A 24,538-nucleotide genomic window follows, 5' to 3' on the forward strand; every position below is an offset into this window, starting at 1 on the left:
TTTGACTGGAATTGAAAAATGCAAAACACTTGTTTAAAAAGCGCAAGTTCTGAAGCGGAGGTTCAGCGAACACAAAGACTCAGCAGCACCCTGAGGAGGCGCCTTTTCCGTGGGTCTCAGTAGGTCCCGACGTTTCTCTTTCACCCAGACTCCATCTCCAGAGGCCTCGGAGGCTCTCGAGACACTTGCAATTGCCACTCTTGCCAGGGGGGAGCCGGTTCCCAGGTGCCCCACTCCTCCCCGGCGAGCTGGCCGTCAGCTGCCGTGGGCGTGGCCTGGGCGTGGCCAAGTCAGGAACGGCCAATGGGAGCCGAGGTGGCAGGCGGGGCCTGGGCGGAACAGGGGCGGGGCTGCGCGCGGGCTTCTGGGCCACCCCCGGCGTTTCGCAGCCTTTTCTTCAGCGGCCGCGCGGCGCGGGTCCCTGCGCCCTGGGTGAGTTCTGGGTCGGAGGCGGTGCAGGGTCGGCGGCGCCGCCCGGTAAGCTCCTAACAGCCGCCGAGGCGCGCTGGCCGCCCAGCGCCTGCTCCCGGGCGGCGCTCCTGCGGCCGGTCCTCCGTTCCCCGCGGCGCCCGGAACCAGCCGGCGCTGAGCCCTCCGGGCGCCGGGCGCTCGGCGTTGGGACTGGGGGGCTGCGGCCCCGGAGAACGTGGGCGCGGCGGGTTCTGCCCCGGTGCGCGTGCGGGGCCGGCTCTGTGGGCGCCAGGCGTCGGGGCGGGTCCCGCGGGAGCGCCGCGCCAGGCCCGCGTCACCCGGGCGGGGTGGCGGCCGCCCGTGCCCGCGCCGCAGACCCGGGGCGAGGCCCGTGGGGCCTCTGCGTGTGCGCCCTGCCCGCGCCGTGTGGTCGCCCGCCTCGGCATCCCCCCACCCGCGCTGCGTTCCGTGCGCGCGCGGCCCCCGCACGGCCGAGCTGCGGCCCCGGGAAAGCGCCCCTGGAAGTCGCCGGGGCGGCTCGCGGTCGCGGGGACCGGCCGCACTCATTTGCGCGGGACGCTGTTGTCGCTCTGGGTGTGAGCGTCTTTCCAGGTGCACGTGTTTTCGTGGAAAACGGTCACCGCGATCGGCATTCTCGTTCCTGCGCAGGACGGGCAGAACGACGCGGGACGGACTGGCCGCAGAGCCCCGCTTCGCCCTCGTGTCGTGGGAAAAGTGGAAAGGCACCAATTCTGGCCTGTGACCACGGCGCGTCCGTGCGACGTGAGAGACGGTTTCCCAGATTCCTCTTAAAGCACACATTTCATAAATCGGTGAGGAGCTTGTTTTTCGTCCTGCACCTTGTAAAAAAGAATGAGACAGGAAAAGTCCACGAAAGGCAGTACCGCGGGGAACAGGATTTACGAGCGCACACGTAGTTTAGAGACGGCTTACAGGACTGCAGACTGAAATGGGAACAAGTAAGACGGGAAAAACTTAGCAGAATTAAGCGTGTAAGGGAACTGGGACAGCTCTCAGAAGTTCCGGTACAATTACTAAGTTTAATTACCTCTTTGCAGCTGTACAAATAAGGGCGGGGGAAAGTAAGGGTCAGTAAGAGAAAACGTAGTTGAGAGGATATGTCACAGCCTGTTTCCTAAGTGTAGGGAGAATCCTTTGGAAGTCTTAATTCGCGTAGACATTTCCACGCAGCAAACGCTTTTTTTCTTTTTTTGTTCAGTAGAGAGTTTTGTATTTCTCCTGCAGGAAATACAATTTGTTCTGAACGTTAAGATTTCCTAACCTTCCCACCCACCAGGATTGTTTTTAAGTCTTTGGACAATAGCTTTGGCTTTGTGCTGCGTGACGAGGGAAAGTCACTTTCCCTCTCAGGCTGTATTTCCTCAATTCTGAAATGTGGATAATGATACCTAGTCCATAGACGTGAAAGGATTCAATAAGATCCTTTCAGTGGAAAACATACAGCAATGCCTGACCTACCATTCAGGATCGACGGCAGTTGTTAGTATTGTGTTCAGAAGGCAGCAAAGAGAAGTGAGCACTGGGTTTTACTCTGGCCAGAGGGTACGTCTGAGGAGCAGCGGGAAGTGAAGGACAGCCGCTGCTGTACCTGACCCTGGGGTTTGTGCCCAGTTGGAGTCCCTTCCTAGGACCTCGGGCTGAGATGCATCCCAAACACTCGTGACTGCTAAGGACACATGAGTCTCTCTGGCTGTTGGCCTGCAAGTCGTGGCACTTCAGTAGAGTTGGGATTTTCCCCAAAAACTGTGCTGAGAAGTTAAGGAATGTGTGTGGAGGAGAACCTATCTAACGACAGCTCAAAAACAAAAATGGTTTCATTTACTGAACAGATTTCAGCCTAAGATAACAGAAGCCCTGTCACAGCTGGCTGTGGTCAGTATAGCTTACTGGAAATTCCAGTCTTTGCTAGAACTTTGGCTCGTTTGGATATTTGACCAACTACTGATGCCCTCTGGTTGTTGCTTAAAGCCCAGGTATTCTTCTTTGACTCACTGAACAGGAACTTGGGAAGACTCAGTGGTCTTAGTTGCTCAGGGATCTAGTCTTGTATTCGGAAAGGAAAAGAACCCAAATTTCTTTTTAACCCTCTTCCTAGCTAATTTTTAAAATTGTAATTGGATAGGAAGTATTTTCTTCTGGTTTAACAGGGTGCAGGATTGGACACTCGTTTGTGGAAGAGACGTGTGTTGCGTGGTACCTCTGAATAGGAACTGACGGGTTTGTGCTCCAGCCCACGTGATTTAAAACCATGGGGAGGCAATTCCACAACAATTCTGAGCTCTGCTTGAGTATTTAAAGATGTGTATAATCCAGAACTTCTGGGGTTTAATCTAAGTAAAAACTTAATACCAAAACCAACAGAAGAAAAAGTACCCAAATCTCACTAAAACTAAACAAGCAAAACAAAAAAGTAGTGGCAAGAAACCAGGAAGTTAATCAGTGAGATGGTGTAAGATCACATGACAGTATAGTCTTTAAAAAATGTTTTGTTTTTAAATTAAAGAGATGAATATAATCCCATTTCCCATAAATTTTTGATGCCATTTTGGAGGATATCTTTTGTCTGTATGTGTGTGTCTACATATATGTCTATGTAGACACACATATATTCACTATAGACAAAATAAGCCCAACTGCATAAGATGAATAAAAAGAAGAATGAACTATATTGTCACCTTCAGGAATTAACTACTTAAAACAGGAATTTAAGTGATAAATATTCCACGGTGTGACTCAGTCATCATTTATTTAGCCCACTGATTTTTCTAACAACACACATGCTTAGGGTGTCCCTGAGATCCTCTTCTGTAGATGGGACCCTGGTGTCCGATTGTTTAGGAAGCTGTGCACCAGCTTACAGTCCTCTCTGTTCCACACAGATGCCTGAGGCATAGCGAGCTTCACCCCAAGAAATAACCACATGGAGGCCAGGGGGAGGGGGTAACGGAGCAATTGCGGAATCGTTTTCTTGTGGGCTTGGAATATTTTGGAACTAGATAAAGGTGGGGTTGCACAACACTGAATGTAATAAGTGCCACCGAAGTGTTTGCTAAAATGGTTTATTTTATAGTATGTGAATTTCAACCCAGTAAAAATACTCAGGAAAAAAAAATCACATGAACGCTGTCTTTGTTACTATGTTGGAAAAATAAATTATCCCTGTTTAGATTGACTGTCTACCTTCTGAATATTATATTTTCTCTTAAGACTTTTCTTTTAAATTAAGCCCGTTTTTGTTTATGAGATGCATCTTATCAGTAGTACCTTTCTGAAGCTGTTAGTAATATTTTCTCCTTAGTTAAAATGCCATCACTCTTTTATGATCGCGTACAGCCTTGGGTGGCAGCAGAAGGAACATTGCACTTGGAATCAGAATGCTGGGGTTGGAGGCCAGCTCTGCCCCCATCAGCTGAGACTTGGCTTTGTGGACTGTTTTGGTCCTCCTAACCCAAACTTTTTTTTTTATGGGGAAATCCATTGAAATCATTTACATTGAACACTTTTGTAATGGCAAGTGACAGTATGGCCGTATTTCATTGTTATATAGTTATTGTTTTGTTTTTTAACTTGGATTCAGCAAAATCCAAGAATGGGTTGAGGAAGGTACTATTGGATAGTAAATGAATTAATAGGATTTATTATTGTGTTCTTTCAGTCTGTAACGTACAGAATTAATCATTACATTAGTTACGAATTTAATAAGACTAAGAATTAGTTAAGTACAGATATTATTAAATGTTTTCAAGGGTAAGAGGGAGATGAGTTTTTAGGGGCAAGGCTTCTTTTTGGTACTAAAACACCTAAAGCACATGGTGATTTTCAAGTTCCATGCTTAGGGGGCCTCACTCATTGGTAACCATTCTGAGTTTGCGTGATGTCCGTACATGAGGAAGAGCTAGTGGCAGGTCTGTGTAGGGTCCCCTCTGGGTGCCTTGTGTTTTCCTTGAGTTTAAGCAAGCCTCTTGGCCTTGTTGAGAACCGACATTCTTGGCAGTTGTGACTTGTGGTAAACCCCTCCTGGGACATGGCGACTTGGGGAAACTCCTGAGACATGCGAAGTAGAGACGTTGGGCATGTTGCTTGCCAGTGATGACTATAATAAATTAGGAAGTTTTTATATGTTTTGAACCAACAGTAATTATAGTCTATTGTATATACACAAAAGTGTGTTAACTTGTGTGTGTTTCCTGTTAATGGACATGAGTCCAGACTTACCAACTAACATGTGATGGCAGCTCATACAATGAATGTGGGGGACCTGGTGTGGCAGGCACGTGAAGCTATGTCCCAGTGTGCCAGGTCCTATTAAGGGAAAGGAGGGTGGAAGTCAACATAATTTATTGAGTGTCTTTTTTGTGCTAGTTTAAAAATACATGTATTTAATCCCCACAATAGGTCTGAAAGCTAGGCATTTTATTTAGCTTGGTGAATAAAGTATGGGTTCTCCCTCTAACTGGTTTTGTTTGTTGCTTCGCTGATGACGATGGAGAAAAAACCCTGGAGGTTAGTGGAACTTCCCCTGAAAGGAAGTACGGTGGCTCTGACCCGGGAGGTTGCCTCTTTCCTTCATACTGAGCTGCCTCCCAGCTGTTAACATCCCCTGGATAAGAGAAGAGAGCTGACATTTTATTTATTTATTTATTTATTTATTTGTTTATTTATTTATTTATTAGTTTCAGGTGTACAAGACAAGGTAATATTCAGACGTTCATCATCTATATCCCTCACACTGTGAACCCCCCTCCCCCCATCCACTATCCCTCCGACCTCACACTGAACCATCACATTATATATATAAAATTATAGTTGGCATTCATTAATGTTTAGCTTCTGATGTACAATGCCATGATCAGGTATCCACAGTATCCCTGAGGTGGTCTCCCAAATAGGACGCATGTCCATCGGATACCCAACAAAATCTTTACAACATTATAGAATACCTTCCCCAAATTAATTTTCAAAAAACCCTGAGGCCATCTTGTGGTTACCAGCTGCTTCCAAATCCCTTCACCTTTCCCCTTATCCCCAACCCCCCCCCCCCACACACACACACCCATCTAACAACTCTCGGCTTTTTCTTTGTGTCCCCAAAACTGTTTCTGATTAGTTCATTCACATAGTCTTTTCTTTAGATTCCACATATAAGTGAGATCATATGGTACTTGTCTTTCTCTTTCTGACTTATTTCACTTAACATAATGTTCTCTAGATCCACCCATGTTGCTGCAAATGATAAGATTTCTTTCTTCTTTATGGCTGCGTAATACTCCATTGTATAAATGTACCACAGCTTCTTAATCCAGTCATCTACCGATGGGCATTTCGGTTGTTTCCATATCTTGGCTATTGTGTAAAGTGAGAGCTGACATTTATAGTGTGAACTAGAAGTGTGTTGGGGTAATTTTAAGGCACTGTCATTTCACCTTGAACAATGGGCTGCAGCATATTTTGCTCCAGGTACCTGATGGACTCTAGTGCCTCCCGGGAGGCACTCACTTCAGACAGTGACGAACAAATAGCAACTGAAGAACAGATTTACTTACGATGAGAAGGACGACCTAGGGAGTAGGCTCCATTGTGCTCACTGGGCACATACAGCGGAAGGCCTGAGTGAGAAGCAGGCGCGGAGACAGTGAGAATAGCGGTGCCGACGGGCTCAGGAGACGGGTGCTGTGCTTTGTGAAGGCAGGGCTGCTCTCCCAGGCTGCTGGCATTTGTTGCAGGGGCTTGCAGTGATAGCGTCTGATAGCGCTCTCCAAATGAGACAGAAGAAACTGCCTATGAGAAGTTCCAACTTCGAAACGTCTTACTTTTGTGTCCAGGAAAAACCATGTTGGAGGCTATGTTTTTGTGAATCAGAGGAGAAGGGACAGCGATGACAATGTCAGCCCTCAACTGGAAGCCCTTTGTATACGGGGGACTGGCCTCCATCACGGCGGAGTGTGGTAAGTAGCACCGAGCCCGGAGCAGAGTCAGGTCCATTTTCCTGCTACGTGTGACAATGATTAAAACCCAAGGTCATGACTGGGTGTTTGATGGGAATGGAGTTCCAGCACAGAATGTGCGATTAGGAAACTAATCTCAGAATTCAAAATTTTCTTCTTCTTTTGATATACTTTTAAGACAAAATAGTCATTTTGGCTACTTGAAGTTTTAGGGTTCAAAGTTTACTGGGGAGAAAGGTGAACCTATTGACCAGACATAAGTTCATGAATCAGTTCTGGTTGCTTCAGTACCAGTTTTCTTGGTCGTTTTCTCCACTTTGCCCCCCACCTTTAGCACATGTGGCTGTAAAGAAGCTGGAGGAGCTCCAAGGTTTTCCCTGTCCAGATCCGACTGGCTGGCGTGCAGTCACTTCCTGCCTATGCAGGTGACCCATGTCTCCTGTGTGACTTCCTCGTCAGCTGAGGTCCCCATCAGATCCTGTTTATTCCTTTGTTTACTCCCTGGAATCATTCATTCAAGAAGCACTGTTTGAGCGGCTGCCGAGTGCCAGATGCTGGACCGGTCACTTCATTTGCTGCCAGGGCTCAGTCACTGCTGTCCTGGGATGGAGGCTGCCCATGGGGCCCAGGGCCCAGGGCTTGAGGCGCATTCACCCCCGCCTCCCATGTTCCCTGTGCCCGTAGGTCCTCCCGCTGACACGACGAATCACGTTTACTGTAAGCTTCGTAGATTTGAGTGGACTGTTAGGCTCTCTATTAAACGTTTCACCCATGTTAACAGATTTATTTTTAGACTGTAGAACACAAAGTGAGAAATTTCTTAGAAAATGAACTTACCTGTCTTCATTCACATTGAACCCAGTTTTAGCCTTCACATATGTAAAAAACAACATATTGTAAAATATATTTTTCTTAGTTGCCTAAATTATTTCATGTATTTACTTTCTATAGCAATGCAGTTTCCTTATGTAGAATAAGATAAACATAAATAAAAATACAAAGAGAGGAAAATGTTATTTATGCCTTTTAAAAAAGATCTTTTGGTTCCCAATTTTTCTAAACAGAAAAAAAAATTGAGAAGTATCTGCCATTTCTTAATTGTTTCCTAGTTTACATTATAGTCTAAATGTTTCTTCAGTAATCTGTCCCGACGTAGCCTTTAGTGAGATTCCTTTTATTAAGCGAGATATTTCTTTAAAATGTCCAGGTACGTTTCCAATTGATTTAACCAAGACCCGGCTGCAGATTCAAGGCCAGAAGGACAATGCACACTTCGGAGAGACTCGGTACCGGGGCATGTTGCACGCGCTGGTGAGGATAGGCCGGGAAGAGGGCCTGAAAGCCTTGTATTCGGGGTAAGTGACCTGTGTTTCTCTTTCGCTGCTGACCTTTCAGAATAGACTTCAGGCTAAGACTTCATCGAGAAAAAGTGAAAGTTTGAGGCGCATTTGAAAAAAACAAGTAATACGTCAACTTTATTTTCTATATATGCATTTTATGTAGCAAATGTTGTGGTGAAACTTTTTATTATAATCAAATTCAAATAATAATACAAATTTACACTCGGTTTAAACCGTAATTTGGTTTTCGTCTCTGAAAATAGCCCTTCCCCTGGCTATTCTGATTACCAAGGTTTTTGCCATAATGAAAATCATGGAGTATCTCTCCATGGGGAAGAGTTGCAGGGAACTACTTTTCGTTAGTCCACATTGAATAAACATTTGCTGCAGGCTCTGGGAGGCTCGTGACTAACAGGGCCCTGCCTATGTCCTCAGGGTCCCTGCCGGGCACAGGTCAGTAGGGCGATTTGATTGAAGAAACATTAATGAAGGGGTGACTTAAAGGTTAAAGGAACAAATGAGGTACCTAGAAACTCGCAAATGAGAAATCGTTGCCAGCCAAAGGACAGGAATAGTTTAGCAGAGCAGCTGGAGCCAGGAGGCAGCAGACAGTAGTTGTCGAGGGACGCTTTGGTGGTGCCCAGGGAGCAGAAGAAATATACCTGCTTCTTTCCCCTCCCCGCTCCCCTCTCTCCCCTCCCCGTCCCTCCTTTCTACTCCTTCCCCCTTCCTTCTTCCCTCCTTTCTCCTCCTTCCCCCTCCCTTCTTCCCTCCTTCCCTCCCTCCTTCCCCCCTCCCATCTCCTCCCTCTTCCCTTCTTTCCCTTCCCCTTCTTCTCTCCTTTCTCCTCCTTCCCCCTCCGTTCTTCCCTCCTTCTCCCCTCCCATCTCCCCCTCCCTCTTCTCTTCTCCTTCCCCCTCCCTTCTTCCTTCCTTCCCTTTCTCCCCTCCTTTTTCCCTCTCTCCCTCCCCCCTCTCTCTTTCCCTCCCTCCCTTTTCCCTCCTTCCCTCTCTCCTTCCCATCCTCTACTGGCTGAATCCACCTGAAAGTCAGCAGCAGGGGAGACTGGGTGCCTTGGTCGTTAGCACCAGCCTCTCAGGGCACAGCAGAGCAGAAGGTGAGGATGGCTTTGGGGGTTACATGGGGGACAACAGCAGCATATTGTCCCGAGGGAACTGTTGATAACTGAGGGCCGCAGATGAGTACACAGGGGATGGCAGTGCAGCCTGGTAAGCGCTAGAGTCTGGAAGAGGCGTTGGTCCCAGACTGGGGACGGGGCAGAGGCGGGCTTTCAGGAAGGCTGCTCGATCCCAGAGCCGGCTCTGACCTTGAAAGATCAAGAAGAGTTAGCTAGGTGGTTAGAGAGGAACTATGCTCATACAGACCCAGTAGTATATGCAAGAGAGCATGGTGCATTCTAGAAAGAGCGAGTGATTCAGCATGGATACAATGCGGGAGCTGGAGAAAAGCAAAAGAGGCAGCGGGAGTGGTTGTGGGGTTAGGACAGGACAGCCTGAGGCCACGTGATTCTTTCCTGTACACCACAGGCCCCACCTAGAGCCTCAGCCCTTCCACCCACCAATCCCCGAAGGAGTTTGTTTTTCAGTGAGCTAATACTTTAAATATGAGAAATTGAACATAAAAGCCTCGGGTTCCATCTTCTCCAGAGAAACCAACATCTGGGCCCACATTCATTTACGTGCTCGTGTGAGCACAGCGACTGGAGCTCAGGAAGCTTTCTCTGATTTACCATAACCCCTGCCTCTCGCAAAGTGTGATGTGCTGTTAGATCAGGCCACTTCACTCACTGGGGCTCCTCTGGACCTGTAAGCACCTGATTTTGTTACGCCTGCGGCAGACAGAAGCCATGGAAGGGTTTTGGTAGCAAGACTGACGTGATTTAGGTTCCACTGTAAAAAGATAGCTGCCTGCCACGGGGAGAAAGGATTGGAGGCTGGTCACCCTGGAATCAGGCCCTCGCGTAGCAAGCAGAGTCCCCAGGACCTGATGTGAGGGTTGCCTTGGCAATGGAGAGGAAAGACTATCTAGAAAGCTCCTTAGGGTATAGGGTCGACACATTATTTGACGTAATGTAGGATGGGGATGGTGGGGGAGGAGGAAACATGCCTGACGTCTCGATTTCTGGTTTTGGCCAGTTTGTAGATGGAGGTTCCATTCCCTGGTGTGGGACACAGGGAGAGGGGATTGTTTGCCAGGGAAGATAACCTGTTCAGTCTCATTCAGTGGTCACTTAGTCCGGAAGTAGGTGCAGGACGTGTGAACTGAGAAATTTCAAAAGCAGTTGCAAATGTATCTTTGGATTGGTGTTGGAAACATGAATTTAGGATTCTTCAGTCTTTAGACAGTAGTTGAAGCCATGGTAGTAGAGGAGCTCACCCCAGCAGTGTGGAGCAAGGAGAGAAGAAAGCGTAGGACAGCCCTGGGGAGTCAATCCCTGAGGACAGGTAGGAGGAAAGAAAGGGACGGGTGGTGTTTCGGCAGCTGAGGGAGGAGACCAGCTGCAAGTAGGAGAATGCGTGGGCAGTAGCAGACACTGCAAAGTGTTAGGTAAGATGCTCATTGAAAAGCATCATCTAATTTAGCAACAAAGATGTCAGTTGGCCACCTGTTTTGATGGAGGAAGACGAGGGAAGCCAGACTGTAATTCGAGAAGGAAGTGCGGAATGCCGGAAGACAGCTGGGGTGTATAAATGTCACAGGTGGTTCTGGGGCAGGCAGAGTGATGGCAGGGAGAGGAAATAACTAGAACAGGGACTCCAAGGAGTCAGGAGGGGGCACCAGAGCAGCAGTGCAACAATGGTAGTTGCTTTCAGAGGCCCTGTTTCACCAGGGCTTTTTTATTTTTTTTTTTATTTTTATTTTTTTATTTTTTTATTTTTTTTTTCTTGTAAATGCTGTTTTTTTTTTTTAATTAATTTATTTATTTATTAGTTTCAGGTGTACAAAACAAGGTAATACTTAGACGTTCATCATTTATATCCCTCACACTGTGAACCCCCCTCCCCCCATCCACTATCCCTCCGACCTCACACTGAACCATCACATTATATATATAAAATTATAGTTGGCATTCATTAATGTTTAGCTTCTGGTGTACAATGCCATGATCAGGTATCCACAGTATCCCTGAGGTGGTCTCCCAAATAGGACGCATGTCCATCGGATACCCAACAAAATCTTTACAACATTATAGAATACCTTCCCCAAATTAATTTTCAAAAAAACCCTGAGGCCATCTTGTGGTTACCAGCTGCTTCCAAATCCCTTCACCTTTCCCCTTATCCCCAACCCCCTCCCACACACCCATCTAACCACTCTCGGTTTTTTCTCTGCGTCACCAGGGCTTTTTTTAGACAGAAAGCCCTTTCGTTTTAATGTGAACGGGCAAATAGAACCACAAGTTCACTTACATTTGCATTGAGAATAAATATGAGGGGCTGAGCTTTCACTTAGTGAACTGATAATTTGCTCAAGTATTTATATCTTTTTTGGATTGTACCTGTATTTAAAAACAACAATTTTTTGATTGTTGGATATTCTGTTTTAAGAAATCTGCTTAGTGCAGTTTGATGTGGAAGGCTCATGTGTGATTGTATTTCTGTGCGTGGCTCTTCAGAGGATTCTTGGTGACTTTGAGCACTTTTGTGTCCATGTCCGTTGGTTCTACAGCATTGCCCCTGCCATGTTACGCCAGGCTTCCTATGGCACCATCAAGATAGGCACTTACCAGAGCCTGAAGCGATTGTTTGTTGAGCGCCCGGAAGGTGAGTGGGGAATCCTCGTCCCACTTGCATACAGGAGGCGGGTTGTTTGTCTTTTTTTTCAAGTGGTTTTGTATCAGATTTTCTGCAGCTTATTTGTGACTCCACTGCTGCTGAGGGGAATTCTGGGTATAAAGTCTAAATCAACTGCTTAAAACAAGTGAGGTAGATCAGCTGAATTCTGGGGAGTAACAGTTAAAAGGAGCAACCGTTTTAATTAGTTACCCTCATCTTTAAAATGCCTAGAGTAGAGGACATGTTACAGTTCTAGCCAGCTTAAAATTTTCTAAAATCATAGGACTTGGCACCTGTATTTTAGGAAAGCAGTGAACGCATTTCTTAGTATTAAGAACTGAGTTCTGATACTCTGCTGCTGGTTGACTGTGTGACCTTCCTTTAATCCACAGAACTTTTTCTTTTTTTTCTTTTCACTTTGTCTTTTTTTTACAATGGGACGTGCACCAGCCGACTGCTATGTGAGAGTGGTAAACAGGAGCTAAGATGATTTGAAAGTGCTTCATTATACTTCAAATTAAATATATGCAACGTGCTTTGAAACTTTATCTCCACATTATCTCATACGAGTATATCTTTTTAATTCTCCTACCAGCCATCTCTTAATTACTGCAGTGCTTTGCATTTACACACACAAGTGGTAGATGGCTGCTCGCTTTGTGTGATGGGTCACATTCCTTTCTAGACTGCAAGACGTTTTGCTAAGCAGAATCCCTTTAGCCAGCAAAAGCCCTCATCCTTTAAAATTACTTGGTTCATTTCTTCGTTCTTTTAAGAACAGTGGTATATGTAAATGAGTTTCACCTGTGTTGAGTTACTTACATGAAGAGCTCTGTATACCTGAAAAGTCAAATCATGTCTTTGCAGATGAAACCCTTCTGATCAATGTGGTCTGTGGAATTCTCTCTGGAGTCATATCCTCAGCCATTGCCAATCCCACTGATGTTTTGAAAGTAAGCAGTGCCATCTGTACCTTCTAAGCACACTCCTCACTTTCTTATTGAGAACAATGTTCAGCTAATGAAAATCTGCAAATGTAACATCCACTGTGTATGTGTGAATCTGTGTGTAACTAAAGTGCCGTGAAGACTCTTAACTTGTAAATATCCGTCAGGTGGATTTCCCCCTGATAGAGAGATGAGCTCAAAAGTAGATCTTGTTTTAGATATGAGGTTTTGGGTGATTAGGCAGAAAAAAACAATTTAGGCTTGAGGGCATGTGAATTTTAATTTTCGTTGAAAATCTCCCGTTTTATAAGTTCATTAAAAATATATGGGTTTCAAGTTTTACAGAGGTATGCTCATTAATGACCATTTCTGAATGCACTATGTTACCTGTTAATTTGATTTCAGGAAATACTAATGGAAATATTTGCTTACCACAATTAGACATAACATATTAGATGACCTTGTTGACAATACCAGGGATATAGCCTTCTTAAATTCTTTTGGAATAAGGCAGGGAATAAACTAACTAAATAAAATAAAAATTAGGCATGAACTGTTTTTGAATCCTTTCACATATTCCTCTTTCTTCCTTCCTCTCCTTTCTCCCCTCTTATTTAACCAGAATTCACTATGATTCTTTCCTCCTTGCACTAGTTGGTGCATAGAATCCCAACATGAGTAAGACAAGAACCCTGTCCTCAGAGAGCCTTCAAGCTAGCAGATTCTGACAAGCACCAGCATTTTATGCCCCAGCACGCTGAGTATACTACATTTCTGCACGGTGAAGGTACAACACGAGTGAAAGTGCCTTGGCCGTAATTTTACCCCATGTTGGGATAAGATTGCTAAAGAAAAATATCCATGCTATTAATCTCTTAAATGAATATTAAGGCTACAGAAAGGCAGCTCCTGTGTTTGGGCTCATTTTGTCCAGCTAGCATGGCAGTAACAGTTCTCTGTAAGAAATTAGAGGTAATGTATTTGCTCCGTAAAGCAAAATAAAGGACCGATTTTTTTAGTGAGAAATTCTTTCCATTCTTAAAAATGCAAAGAGCTACAGCAAACATTTTTATGTTGGAATCTTGGTCATGTGCATTCCATGGCCGTTGTAAAGTCCATTTGTAAGTTCAAGTGTAACAGGCTGTGACGGGTGTCATGTGGCCGTCCCGTGGCCGGCTCACCTGCATACCTTCTGGTTCAGCTGGTCGGAAATAACAGTGGCTTGGAGTAGCTAATGCAAGACATGCTTGTCCGTGCTTAGTGCTGCCAAGTACCCTGGATCCTTTTATACAGGATGTTAAATCCTTAGAATTACCATCAGCTTCTCTCTTTCCTACCTAGTAACCTATCGGAAGGAGGCCAGTTTCTTTCCTTTGCCCAAACTATTTAAAAAATTTTCTTTTTGACACTTACTATATGCAAGAGTTTCTATACTCCACCAGATGCTTTTTGTTACAACCAAAGTGACTAAGAACCAGTCCTTATACATTTTCAGTCTATGATATTTTAAACCAGCTTCTGATGATACTTGTATTATAGTTGTTTTCTTTTAATGGTTATTAAACAGCAGATTGGTTTCCAGAGATCTGCACTGGGGGAGAAATGTGCTGCTCTCCTTCTCATGTTCGTCTTTAAAATAACCTGCAGATTCGGATGCAAGCCCAGAGCAGCACCATTCAAGGAGGAATGATCGGCAACTTCATCAACATTTACCAGCAGGAGGGAACCAGAGGACTGTGGAAGGTGAGCTCCCAAAATGGGGCCAGCTGACCTGGGACTCTTCCTTTTCTTCCTCCTTTGAATTTATTTTGCCTATTTCCATCATTTTATTTAGTCCCAATGGAGTAAGTGAAGAAGAGCGACATGTGCCCTTGAAGGAATCTTCTTCCTTAACTTCCTTACCTGTAAAATGGGGATCTAAGGACTATGTCATGATTTGAAAGTACCTTTTGAATAATTCATATATAAGAAACTGTGAAGGTTGAGCACTTTTTTGTTTGTTGATTGCTTTTTTTTTTTTTTTAATGGAGAAGGGGTTTCTAGGTCACCCAGTTCCATTGGATTTTATTTTACTTTATTTTAATATTTATATTGGGGCATAGTGTATTTTTTCGGACCCATCAGCTCCAAGTCAAGTCATTATCTTCAACCTAGTTGTGGAGGGCGCAGCTCACAGGCCCATGTGGGGATCGAACCAGCGACCTTGGTGTTATGAGCGTTGCGCTCTAACTGCCAAGCCAACCGGCCGCCCCGTTGGATTTTTTGATCTATGTGGATTCATTGTTTTTAAGTGAAGACTGTTAAGACTGTTATTAGGCCAGCACTGGTATGGAGTGCTATTTTTTGTTCTTCAAATGACTCGTCAGTTCATAGAATAGACCCTAAAAGTCAGCCAGTACAATTCTCTCTGTAGTACAAGGAAACTGGAAGCTCTGTGAATTGACTTACCCAGGCCAGGGTCTGGCCAGGGTCATATAGTTAGTGACAGAATCAGAACTCGGATTTGGCGCTTCTGACTTCTCACACTGGTCTTCTCTGTCACTCTATATTTCTGCTACCAGCAGGAAAACAAAAATTGGCCATAGTTTGTGGGATAGAACCTTTGCACGTCTGCAGGGCTTGTTCTGTGGAGAGCTGTCTGACTCTTTATTCTGACTTGTTTTCCCCAGGGCGTGTCCCTCACTGCCCAGAGGGCTGCTATCGTCGTAGGTGTGGAGCTGCCGGTCTACGACCTCACAAAGAAGCACCTCATTCTCTCAGGCCTGATGGGGGACACTGTGTATACCCACTTCCTGTATGTTACTGGATTTTTAAATTAATATTTTACTTTTTTTAAAATTTTTATTGGGGAATACTGGGGAATGGTGAGTTTGTCAGGGCCCATCAGCTCCAAGTCATCGTCTTTCAATCTAGTTGTGGAGGGCACAGCTCAGCTTCAAGTCCAGTCCCCGTTTTCAATCTTTAGTTACAGGGGGTGCAGCCTGCCATCGCATGTGGGAATTGAACCGGCAGCCTTCTTGTTGAGAGCTGGCGCTCTAACCAACTGAGCCATCCGGCCACCCCTCCGGAAGCTCAGCGGCAGCACATTTTCTTCAGTCTAGTTGTAGAGGGCGCAGCTCACTGGGCCATGTGGGAATCGAACCGGCAATCCTGTTGTTCAGAACTCATGCTCTCACCAGTTGAGCCATCTGGCCACCCTAAATTAATATTTTAGGTATGCGTGAGTTTGGGGTGGAAATTTGCTCCAAATCTATAGCAATTTTAAAGAAAGCTCATTATAAAAACATTATATTCTCGTATTTGAAAAATGACAATACACATGTGAACCAGAAGAAAGTGACAGTCCTCGTCCCTTTACATAGGTTGCTATGGTTAACAGTTTCATAAGTACCTTCCAGGTGTTTTCTATGCGGATGTAAATCTGTCTGCAAAAGTATATTACATGTACTTTATTACACAAATAAGATCATGCTTTGCATTCCCTTACTTGCTTTTTATTTTAATGTTTTTCAGCTTTATTGGGGTATAATTGACAAGTAAAATTGAAACAATTAAAGTATACAACATGCTTTACTATACGTACACACTGAAAGGACCCTCCCATACAATGAAGTCACACATCCATCTCCTTACCCATTTATCCTTTTTCTTATGTGTCTGAAAACATTTAGGTTCTATGCTCCTAGCAGATTTCAGTGATAAAATGCAGTGTCATCAACTATTGTCACGTGCTATATATTAGAGCCTCAGGTCTTGTCCATCTTATAACTGAGATTTTGTGCATTTTACCAACCTCTCCTGATTTCACCCACCGCCTACCCCCTGGCAACCACTTTTCTACTCTGTTTCTATGAGTTTGGCTAGGATTTTTTTTTTTCAGAGTCCCTTATAAGTCATACCATGCAGTATTTGTCTTTCTTACTTGCTTTTCAAAACTTAATAATGTATATACAGACTTTATTTTTGATAGCTGCAGGTTAGTGTGGATGTATCGTACTTCAATCCATTGCGGGGCGATTTTGCCTCTGGGGACATTTGGCAGTTTCTGCAGACTGTTGCTATTGTTCTGAGTAGGTAGAGGCCAGGCAGCCGCTGGGCATCTTAGGACAGGATATGCCTCCACAGCGAAGACTTGTCTGGCCCGTGTCAGTGGTGCTGAAGCTGAGCAATGCTGCTCTGAGTTCACTGGTACCAACTGTGGTCTGTGGCCAGTCTTGTGAGACTGAAGGTTTCGTAGAACCTGAGACCCTGGTGGGCATTTACACCGAGGAAATCTTTCTCTAATCTCGAAGGAAAATGTGGTTATGACATGGCTCAAATTCCTCTGACGTCTGCTTATAGGTGAATGAATAGACCATCCTGGGAGGATGTTCCTTCATGTTCCTATGAGGCCTTCCAGAACCTGTAAGCTACTCTAAGCTGAGGCTGGAGGTTCTAAGTCAGTGTCCTGAGTGCTGGTGTTTGGGAAGGCGGTGCAGCTGGTACATGTGGGTCACGTTTGATCCAGTTCGTCTGTGGCGCATTCCTTGCACATAGTGTGGGGAGAGGCTGGTCCTGCCTGTGACGGTTGTGCTGAACGTTTGTCCGATGGTATCATCTTCACAGCTCGAGCTTCGCCTGCGGTCTGGCGGGCGCCCTGGCCTCCAACCCTGTGGATGTTGTGAGAACACGTGCGATGAACCAGAGAGCCCTTCGTGACGGCAGGTGCTCTGGCTGCACAGGTACCCTGGATTGCCTGCTGCAGGTGAGAAAGAATGTCCATCTCTACAGGGCTGTGACTTCCTTCCCAGCTCATTAGCTTCCCTGGTACCCTCTTAGGAAGTTCTTATGATTTAAAACCAGGGTTCAGAGCAAAGCAGACCTGTGGATCTGTCACTTGTAATTGTGTGACTTTAGTCAAGGTACAGACACTATACTTCAGTTTCCTCATAAGTGAAATGGGACAGTAATAGCACCTACACTATCGGGTTATTGTAAAAATAATTGAGATAATGCCTACAAAACAGCATAGTGCCAGGAATAATGTGGTAAGCCTTGTTAGTATAATTAATAAGAAGGACATTATTGTCAAATAAACAAATTTATTTCATCTTCAGCATTCTAGTAGATAACTTCAATCCATGAAACTGCCCCCCATATACAGATGCGCGTGCGCGAGCGCGCACACACACACACGGTGCCAAAAAATGTATACAGTGGACACTTTGGTCACCGTTGCTCCAGCAGTAGTTCACCGTGATCAGAAGTGTCTGGACGCTGATGGTAACCACTGTGAGCACCTCCTGTCATTGCAGAAGCCACACGTGACTTGTATTCATCTTCTGTTACCGGTATATATTGAGTATTGCAATTTTGATACAGTTTTCATCTCTTAAAATGTGTATACATTTTTTTGGCACCCCTGTATGTATATATTATGTTATTTACTCTTTATTTAACCTAAGAAGTAACTAAATTTTGAGGGCTATTATAACTAAGATGAGTGAGTCATGCTCTAAAGCCCTGAGATGGTGCAGTTTTTGCCACACTGGGGCTAAGTTTTATAAATACAAAATCTAGATGAATAGTTAGAAATGAAAACTCGTTTTCTTTACACCTTTGCTCTGCTGTGAAAGGTGAGAAAATAGTTATATTTTCTGTGATCAGAGGACTGTGTCTTCTTGCGAAAGATACCTCCTTCCTCTTGAGTCAAACTGGAATGAGTATCCTTCATTCAGACAGTTCTCAAAGGAACACATCAATTGTACTATAATTCTCAGCTTGTTTATGTTTATATTTTTTCAGCAGAGAATTAACACATTTTATTTTTTTCCCAATTACAGTTGACATTCAGTATTATTTTATATTAGTTTCAGGTGTGCAGCATAAGTGGTCCGCCTGATACGTCTTGTACGCACCTGGCACTGTACAGTTATTACTACAGTCCTGACGATATCCCCTGTGCTGTACTTTACATCCCCGGGACTGTTTTTTAACTCCCAGTTTGTACTGTGATTCTCAGTGTAAATAGGCCTACTGTTCACGAGTGGACAAGAGTTTGCGACTGTCTGTTCGACCAGATTGCCCACAACCAAAGACGAGGGGCCACTTTTGTGGTTCCCCTTTTCCAGGGTGATGCTGGTGCATCCTAGACTTCAAGTGTTGCCTTAATGAAGCAAAGATACTCATTTCTATCCATCCCACATGAAATGGTGCTGTGAATTCTGTCTTTTTCCGCCCCCTTTCTTCTGCCTCCCCCCTACTCTGGTTCAAGCCATTGCTCAGTCTAGGTGTGTAGGACACAGCTCCCTGGCCCATGCCGGTATGATGAGCCTTGCACCCCGCTGCTGAGGCAGTGGGTCGCTAGTCATGGGTCGGCCGCTCACAGCAGCTCACGGCAGCTTATGCCAACCTTCTGCTACTCAGGGCAGCCCAGCTCCAGGGAGAGCTGTTGTTCACAATCTTAGGTGTAGAGGGCGCAGTTCACTGGCCCATGTGGGAATCGAGCCAGAGACTTCCACCTTAGGAGCACGGCGCTCCAACCACCTGAGCCACCAGGACAGCCTCTGAATTCTATCTTTACCACCATTGCTTCACTTCTTTATCTGAGCCATTTGTGGGCCCAAGTGGCAAGCAGGCAAAAGACTGGCTGGAATGAAATCTCGTTGCTTATCCATTCTGCTGTTGTTTGTCTGCTTTGGGTGTGGGGTGGTTTGGCCTGGACCCAAGTCTTCACCTATGCAGAAGCTTTTAAAGACCAAGCAGAGGCAGAGGGCAATGATTTCTTAACTATTGTGTTTCCCTGGACCATCAGCTCTAATGCGTCTTTTGGATCAAAAATTAATATAAGATCTGGTCTTATTTTACTATAATGTAAGACTGGCTATAATATAGTATAATATTAGTATAGTATAATATAATATGGTATAAACCAGCTATAATATAATATAATTATAATATACCAGGTCTCATATAAGACCGGGTATAATATAGTATTATATAATAATATAATATAAAATACTGGGTCTTATATAATATAAGACCGGGTCTTATATTAATTTTTGCTCCAAAAGACGCATTAGAGCTGATGGTCCAGGTAGGTCTTATTTTCGGGGAAACACTGTAGTCCTTCCAAATAAATTTATTTTTTAAAAAACTGAGTTTAGTCTGGACACTATTAATGCATTTGACATATTTGAAAAGTTGGAAGTTAACTTTTTTCCCCCCTTAAAACAGACATGGAAGAATGAAGGTTTTTTTGCCCTATATAAAGGGTTTTGGCCAAATTGGTTGAGACTGGGTCCTTGGAATATCATTGTATCCTTTTCTGTTGCAGTAGATCTGAAAAAAGATATAGCTAAAAGAACATTGTTTGTATAAACTATCATGCTATTAATTATAATTTAGAAGTAGGATTTTATTCTTTCAAGTTCCTGTGATCCACGAAATAACTATTCAGTTTCTTTTTCAGGAGGTTTAAAGTCTGTGCTAGGCATTGTTCATCTTGGTTTAAAGATGGTGTAATTGAAAGGTAATGATATCAATACACATTTTTATTTAGACTCTGTTCTAAAAGCTGAGAGTATTTATGATTTTAGAGAACGGCAGGATTGATTTTTATATCCCCAGCCTCCCTTAGGAAGGATGTGGTTTGGCAGCAGTGTTCTAGAATGTTTATTTTAGAGAGTGCCTAAGGATAAAGAGTAATTAATTCTACAATTAGTCGGCCAGTAAGTACTATTTCCTGATTGACAAAGTGGGAGGTAGGAAAGAAGTGGCGGTTTATTAGACAGGAAAGGGCAGAAGTACGAGGTAGGGAACGTTGGGTTCACTATCCTCCTGTTCCTCTATCTGCGCCTCCGTCCCGTGGAAGCCTGCAGAGCAGAAACCCTCGAGGAGACCTTCCCAGGGGCTCACTGTTTCTCTTTCACACAGAAGTACTGTTCTGCAGCCTTCCCACCGCAGTAAAATCTTAAAAGCCAAGCCGTGAGGGTGTAGTCTGAGAGCTGATGCGAGGACATTTACACATCTCAGCTGTGATCTTCCCGTTCCAAGCTGACCTTGCGAAGGGTAGTGGGTAGACCTTTCAGGATGGTTAGGATGCAGCCCCTCTGTTTCGTCATGTCCATGTGTGTGGTCTGTCCAAATGTGTTTGTCAGTCACTGTGCCACTTGTCTGTTTTTATGTGTTGGGATTAAGATGGCATCTTCTTTGTTAGCCTTAACCAATAACTATAGTTCTTCGTGACATATGAGCAGTTGAAGAAATTGGATTTATGACAAGTCAAGGCTGCTTGAGACACACCTCTGAAAACGCTAACTTCCCAACCAGTAAAGCTTCCTGTGATTCACATCGCTTCTCACTGCTTGGCTCGTCACAGATTCTGAGGTCTGAGCAACAGATGGAGACCAGGTGAGTGCCAGCCGCTGTGTGTGGGCGCGGAACAGGCTGCGGCGAATGTTTAATGGCATCAACTGTAGCATCCAAACGCTAGTCCTTACCATCAAAGTGCCCTTCGACATCAAGGATGACATGACACGCGTGTTTCTGGCTGAAGAAAACTCGCAAGAAGATCAGGAACTATGTACTGTTCTCTTCAGGGGAGCAGAGCACATGACGCATCGCAGCTCCCCGGAACCGTGGACTAGAGCCTCCCGGGGGGTGTCACATTCCTGAGTTTCTGGGGGGCTTTGGCTTCCTGTCAGCTGAAGCAGTTTCACACGTGGAGACCTGGACTTTGCAACTCCAGGTACACATAGTGCAGGAAATAGGTCCCTGGAATATTGCACTGCTTTCTAGTTTTCTGTTCTGGCAGGATCTCTCACTTATAATAAGTGATGTTAAGCCTTTGAAGACTTGACCTTTGTGAGGACTTGTTACAAAGTATTAATGTCTGAACTCATGTTGGCTATGAGGGAGGCAAGGTTGTGTGGGTGGAAGGTTCTGTCTGTAGGTGGTTCAGCAGCTTGCTCTGCGATTTTTAGCAAAGTTTACTTCCCAGTCTGTCAGGGGAGACAATAACGTCAGCTGTGATCCCACAGTAAACAGTCTGAGTATATGGAAGAGAGGCATTTGGTCATGGGCTGGTCATTGTAATTCGGAGGTTAGCCCTTTGTGACAGATCCTGTGAAAGAAAGGTTTTATTATATTCATTAGCAAAATTTTTCCAGATTTCCCAGTTTTTACTTTAGTCTGGTCGTGTTTGTTAAAATGTTTCCTGTTTCAGACTTCCTAATTGGCTTGGATGGAAAATACTTGCTTGTAATTTTAGAAACTATTTCTTTAATGTCGCACTTGTTTATCTAGTTTCTCATAAGAGGTATATTGCATCTTCTCTTCTTCTAAAGACAAAAGAAATCATTCTTCCTCTTGTTTCTTGTCTTTTATTCTTTCCAAGATAAAAAGTGACTCAGAGCCCCAAGAACTTCACACTTGTAGCAGACAGCCCCGGGAAACGGAATGTATGTCCTTGAGTACCTTCGGTTGTACCCTGGGGGAGTATTGAATACATACTAACTGTGTCCTCTAGGGTGATCCTTCTGCAGGGCATGCCTGACAGATTCCCACGGTGGCCCCTGGGCGGCTTCCTCCCTGAAGCTGCAAGGAACGCAGGGTTTCCTTGGGGACTGGGCAGGTTTCCTCCCCGTCAGTCTCTTTCATCTTGCCTTCCTTATGAATGATGAATTTGAAATAGGTTTTGTCAAGCAGAATTTTATTTCCAAAAGTAAGAGCTATGACAACTGTCACTAAAAAGAAAAGGGAAGAAAGAAGGGTGGCGGGTGGCAAGTAGGTGTTAATTGCTGCAGATTAAGATGAAGGCCTAGATCTCTGGGCTTGCTCTAGATGTGACCCTGGAGAGCTGAGCTCATCGGGGCTCACTCCTGGTACCAACCCGCATCTTTATAGACAGGAGACGTTTTACCAAAACATCCCATGGATGTGGTAAAGGCTTCCTATAGAAAGGCTCTCACTTTTGAGTTCGTTGAGTTGAAAGGATTCCTTTTAATGAACCACTCTTTATTTTTTAATGTAGAAAACATTTTATTTTTTAAGTGTACATATGCTTTCTAAGAGTAAATGTCATGCAATATTCATTATATTGAATTATTAAAATCATGTACATGTTCATACCAGAATGAAAAGGAATTCAAACCTCACTGTAAAACTTAAGCGCGTTTTGAAGGCAAAAATACAGTGTTTCTTCAATGTAGATTTATTAAACACTTCATAGAACAGGCTCTTAGCTGTTGGCTTTTCTGCTTTCTGAGTTATGCAGTTGAAGCTTCTGACCAAGAAAGGACTTAAGGATTTGGGAGACTTGGTCCCCTTGTTTTCGGGGATGTGGCTGTAACTGCCCCCGCCCCCTTGGATATTGCTCAAATGTGCCCAAAGGATTTTTAGCTTTTATAACCAAAATGAAAAAAGTGGATTGTTTTTGTTGGTTTGTGGATTTGTGTAATCATTGATGCTGAATGTTGTTGATGCGATGGAAATAAATGCGGCTTGTTCTCCATAATTGTTCTTGCCCTGAAATAGTATATATTATGTAAAGACTATAAAGTTTTCATACGCCTTTATATTTCAAGCTCTTTATTTAAACATTGTTGGAGTAGAAGGCATCAACCTTGTGTCATTATTTAATAAACTGGAGTAATACGTAATTATAAAAGTGATTGTGGTTATTTCAGATAAAGAGAAACATTTAACCAAAGACAAGCTCCAAGGAGTCCAGAAGTCTGGAATATAAATAGCATTTGTGAAAGTGGCTGCAGACATTTCCCTCTGCCCAGAGAGCTGTTGGGGTCATGTCACTAATTGCCTGGACACCTGTGTGACCCATTATCTGAAATATTCTGCAGCTCAGCAGAGGCCAGTGAATATGCTGAGTGGGCTGGGTTGACAAGCCACCCTGGAGACTGAGGACACCAATGTGATGACAGCAGTGGCCTGAACTTGCACGTTCCCTCAGTCCTTCCAGCATTTGATGGCTCAAGGCAGGAGCTGGGGTCCCTGGCTAACTGTGGACCAGGCAGAAACACCTCTGGTTGGTGTAAAATAACAAGTAGATGAAATGCAAACATGATTCATTAATTACTGTACTTACTGATTTTTATTTATTTATTCTTAGGAGGGTGCAGCTCCCAGTAGCCCATGTGGGGATCGAACCGGCAACCTTGGTGTTATTAGCACCCCGCTCTAACCAACTGAGCTAACTGGCCAGCCCCCCTAATTACTTTGCTTAGAAGTATTTTCTAGATGCCTGTCTTTACATTGGAATTAGGCATAGTAGTTTATTGAAAAAAATAGAGTTGGGGGAAAAGAGGAAGACTTTTTGTTTCAGTCTCCTGCCTAAGAGGAAATGACACATCCCTAAGTGACTGACTTGTGGTCAGTGAGAACAGCTGGCCGAGTCTCAAACGCCTGTGAACAGTCGAGCTTCCATTTGGATCATGGCACCTGTTTGGCACATTTGGCTTTAAATCAGGCTATTTATTGTTAAAGTGGCAGCTGGGAAAATCTGACGGGGTACCTTTTTGGTGGATTATAAATAAATCCACTTGGAAGCAAAGCATGGGAATAAAAAAATAAAAGAGCAGCGTATAAATCTGTTTCTTGAAAGCTCGATGGAAATAATGGAACCAAAAGCACCAAGAGCAAAAAACTGGAAACAATCTCTTCCTATACGTCTCCTGCGTAACTTAGCTCTGGTCCTTCCATACGCTGGCTACTGTGTGGCACCTGAGAAGAACGAGTTAGGTCTGCTGCTGACCTGGAAGGATGTCCGTGATGTGTTATTAAGCAGGAGTTGAGATGCAGACTCATGTATACTATGAACTCATTTCTTTAGGAAAAAAGCATAAACTTATGTGAGGGGTGTGTCTAAGGGTTCTCTAGAGAAACATAAGCAGTAGGACTGTGTGTGTATGTGTGTGTGTACATGATTTATTTTAAGGAAGAGACTCGTGATGGTGGGGAACAGGTACATATAAGGTCTGTAGGGCAGTAGGTCAGGTCAGCAGGCTGGAAACGCAGGCAGGATTTCTGTGTTACAGTCTCGAGGCAGAATTCCTTCTCCA

General features: G+C 44.4%; 1 protein-coding gene across 2 annotated transcripts; it reads left to right on the forward strand.

Moving 5' to 3' along the window:
- The first annotated feature begins 333 nt into the window (after positions 1-333).
- On the forward strand, positions 334-23,126 carry SLC25A30 (solute carrier family 25 member 30). 2 transcript variants are annotated; one of them, XM_081045985.1, is made up of 11 exons: positions 334-432; positions 1,081-1,244; positions 6,276-6,398; positions 7,606-7,753; positions 11,429-11,523; positions 12,403-12,488; positions 14,130-14,225; positions 15,152-15,276; positions 17,088-17,226; positions 19,698-19,778; positions 20,699-23,126. In XM_081045985.1, the coding sequence occupies exons 3-11, from the start codon at positions 6,329-6,331 to the stop codon at positions 20,738-20,740; spliced, it is 882 nt and encodes a 293-aa protein (XP_080902111.1). In that variant the 5' UTR covers positions 334-432; positions 1,081-1,244; positions 6,276-6,328; the 3' UTR covers positions 20,741-23,126. The 2 variants fall into 2 exon arrangements, with proteins under 2 accessions (XP_080902111.1, XP_080902110.1); XM_081045984.1 differs by having other exon boundaries at positions 409-477.
- Positions 23,127-24,538: the final 1,412 nt, after the last annotated feature.

The sequence above is a fragment of the Rhinolophus hipposideros genome (genome assembly GCF_964194185.1).
Source record: "Rhinolophus hipposideros genome assembly, chromosome: 4".
Lineage (NCBI taxonomy): Eukaryota > Metazoa > Chordata > Mammalia > Chiroptera > Rhinolophidae > Rhinolophus > Rhinolophus hipposideros.

What these genes read in the sequence shown, in the direction of transcription:
- SLC25A30 (XM_081045985.1), top strand. Translation starts at nt 6,329, where the DNA reads ATGACAATGTCAGCCCTCAACTGGAAGCCCTTTGTATACGGGGGACTG. An exon ending in GAACCAGAGGACTGTGGAAG is followed by an intron (nt 14,226 to 15,151) that starts GTGAGCTCCCAA and finishes TGTTTTCCCCAG; the next exon opens with GGCGTGTCCCTCACTGCCCA. An exon ending in CCCTGGATTGCCTGCTGCAG is followed by an intron (nt 17,227 to 19,697) that starts GTGAGAAAGAAT and finishes CCCTTAAAACAG; the next exon opens with ACATGGAAGAATGAAGGTTT.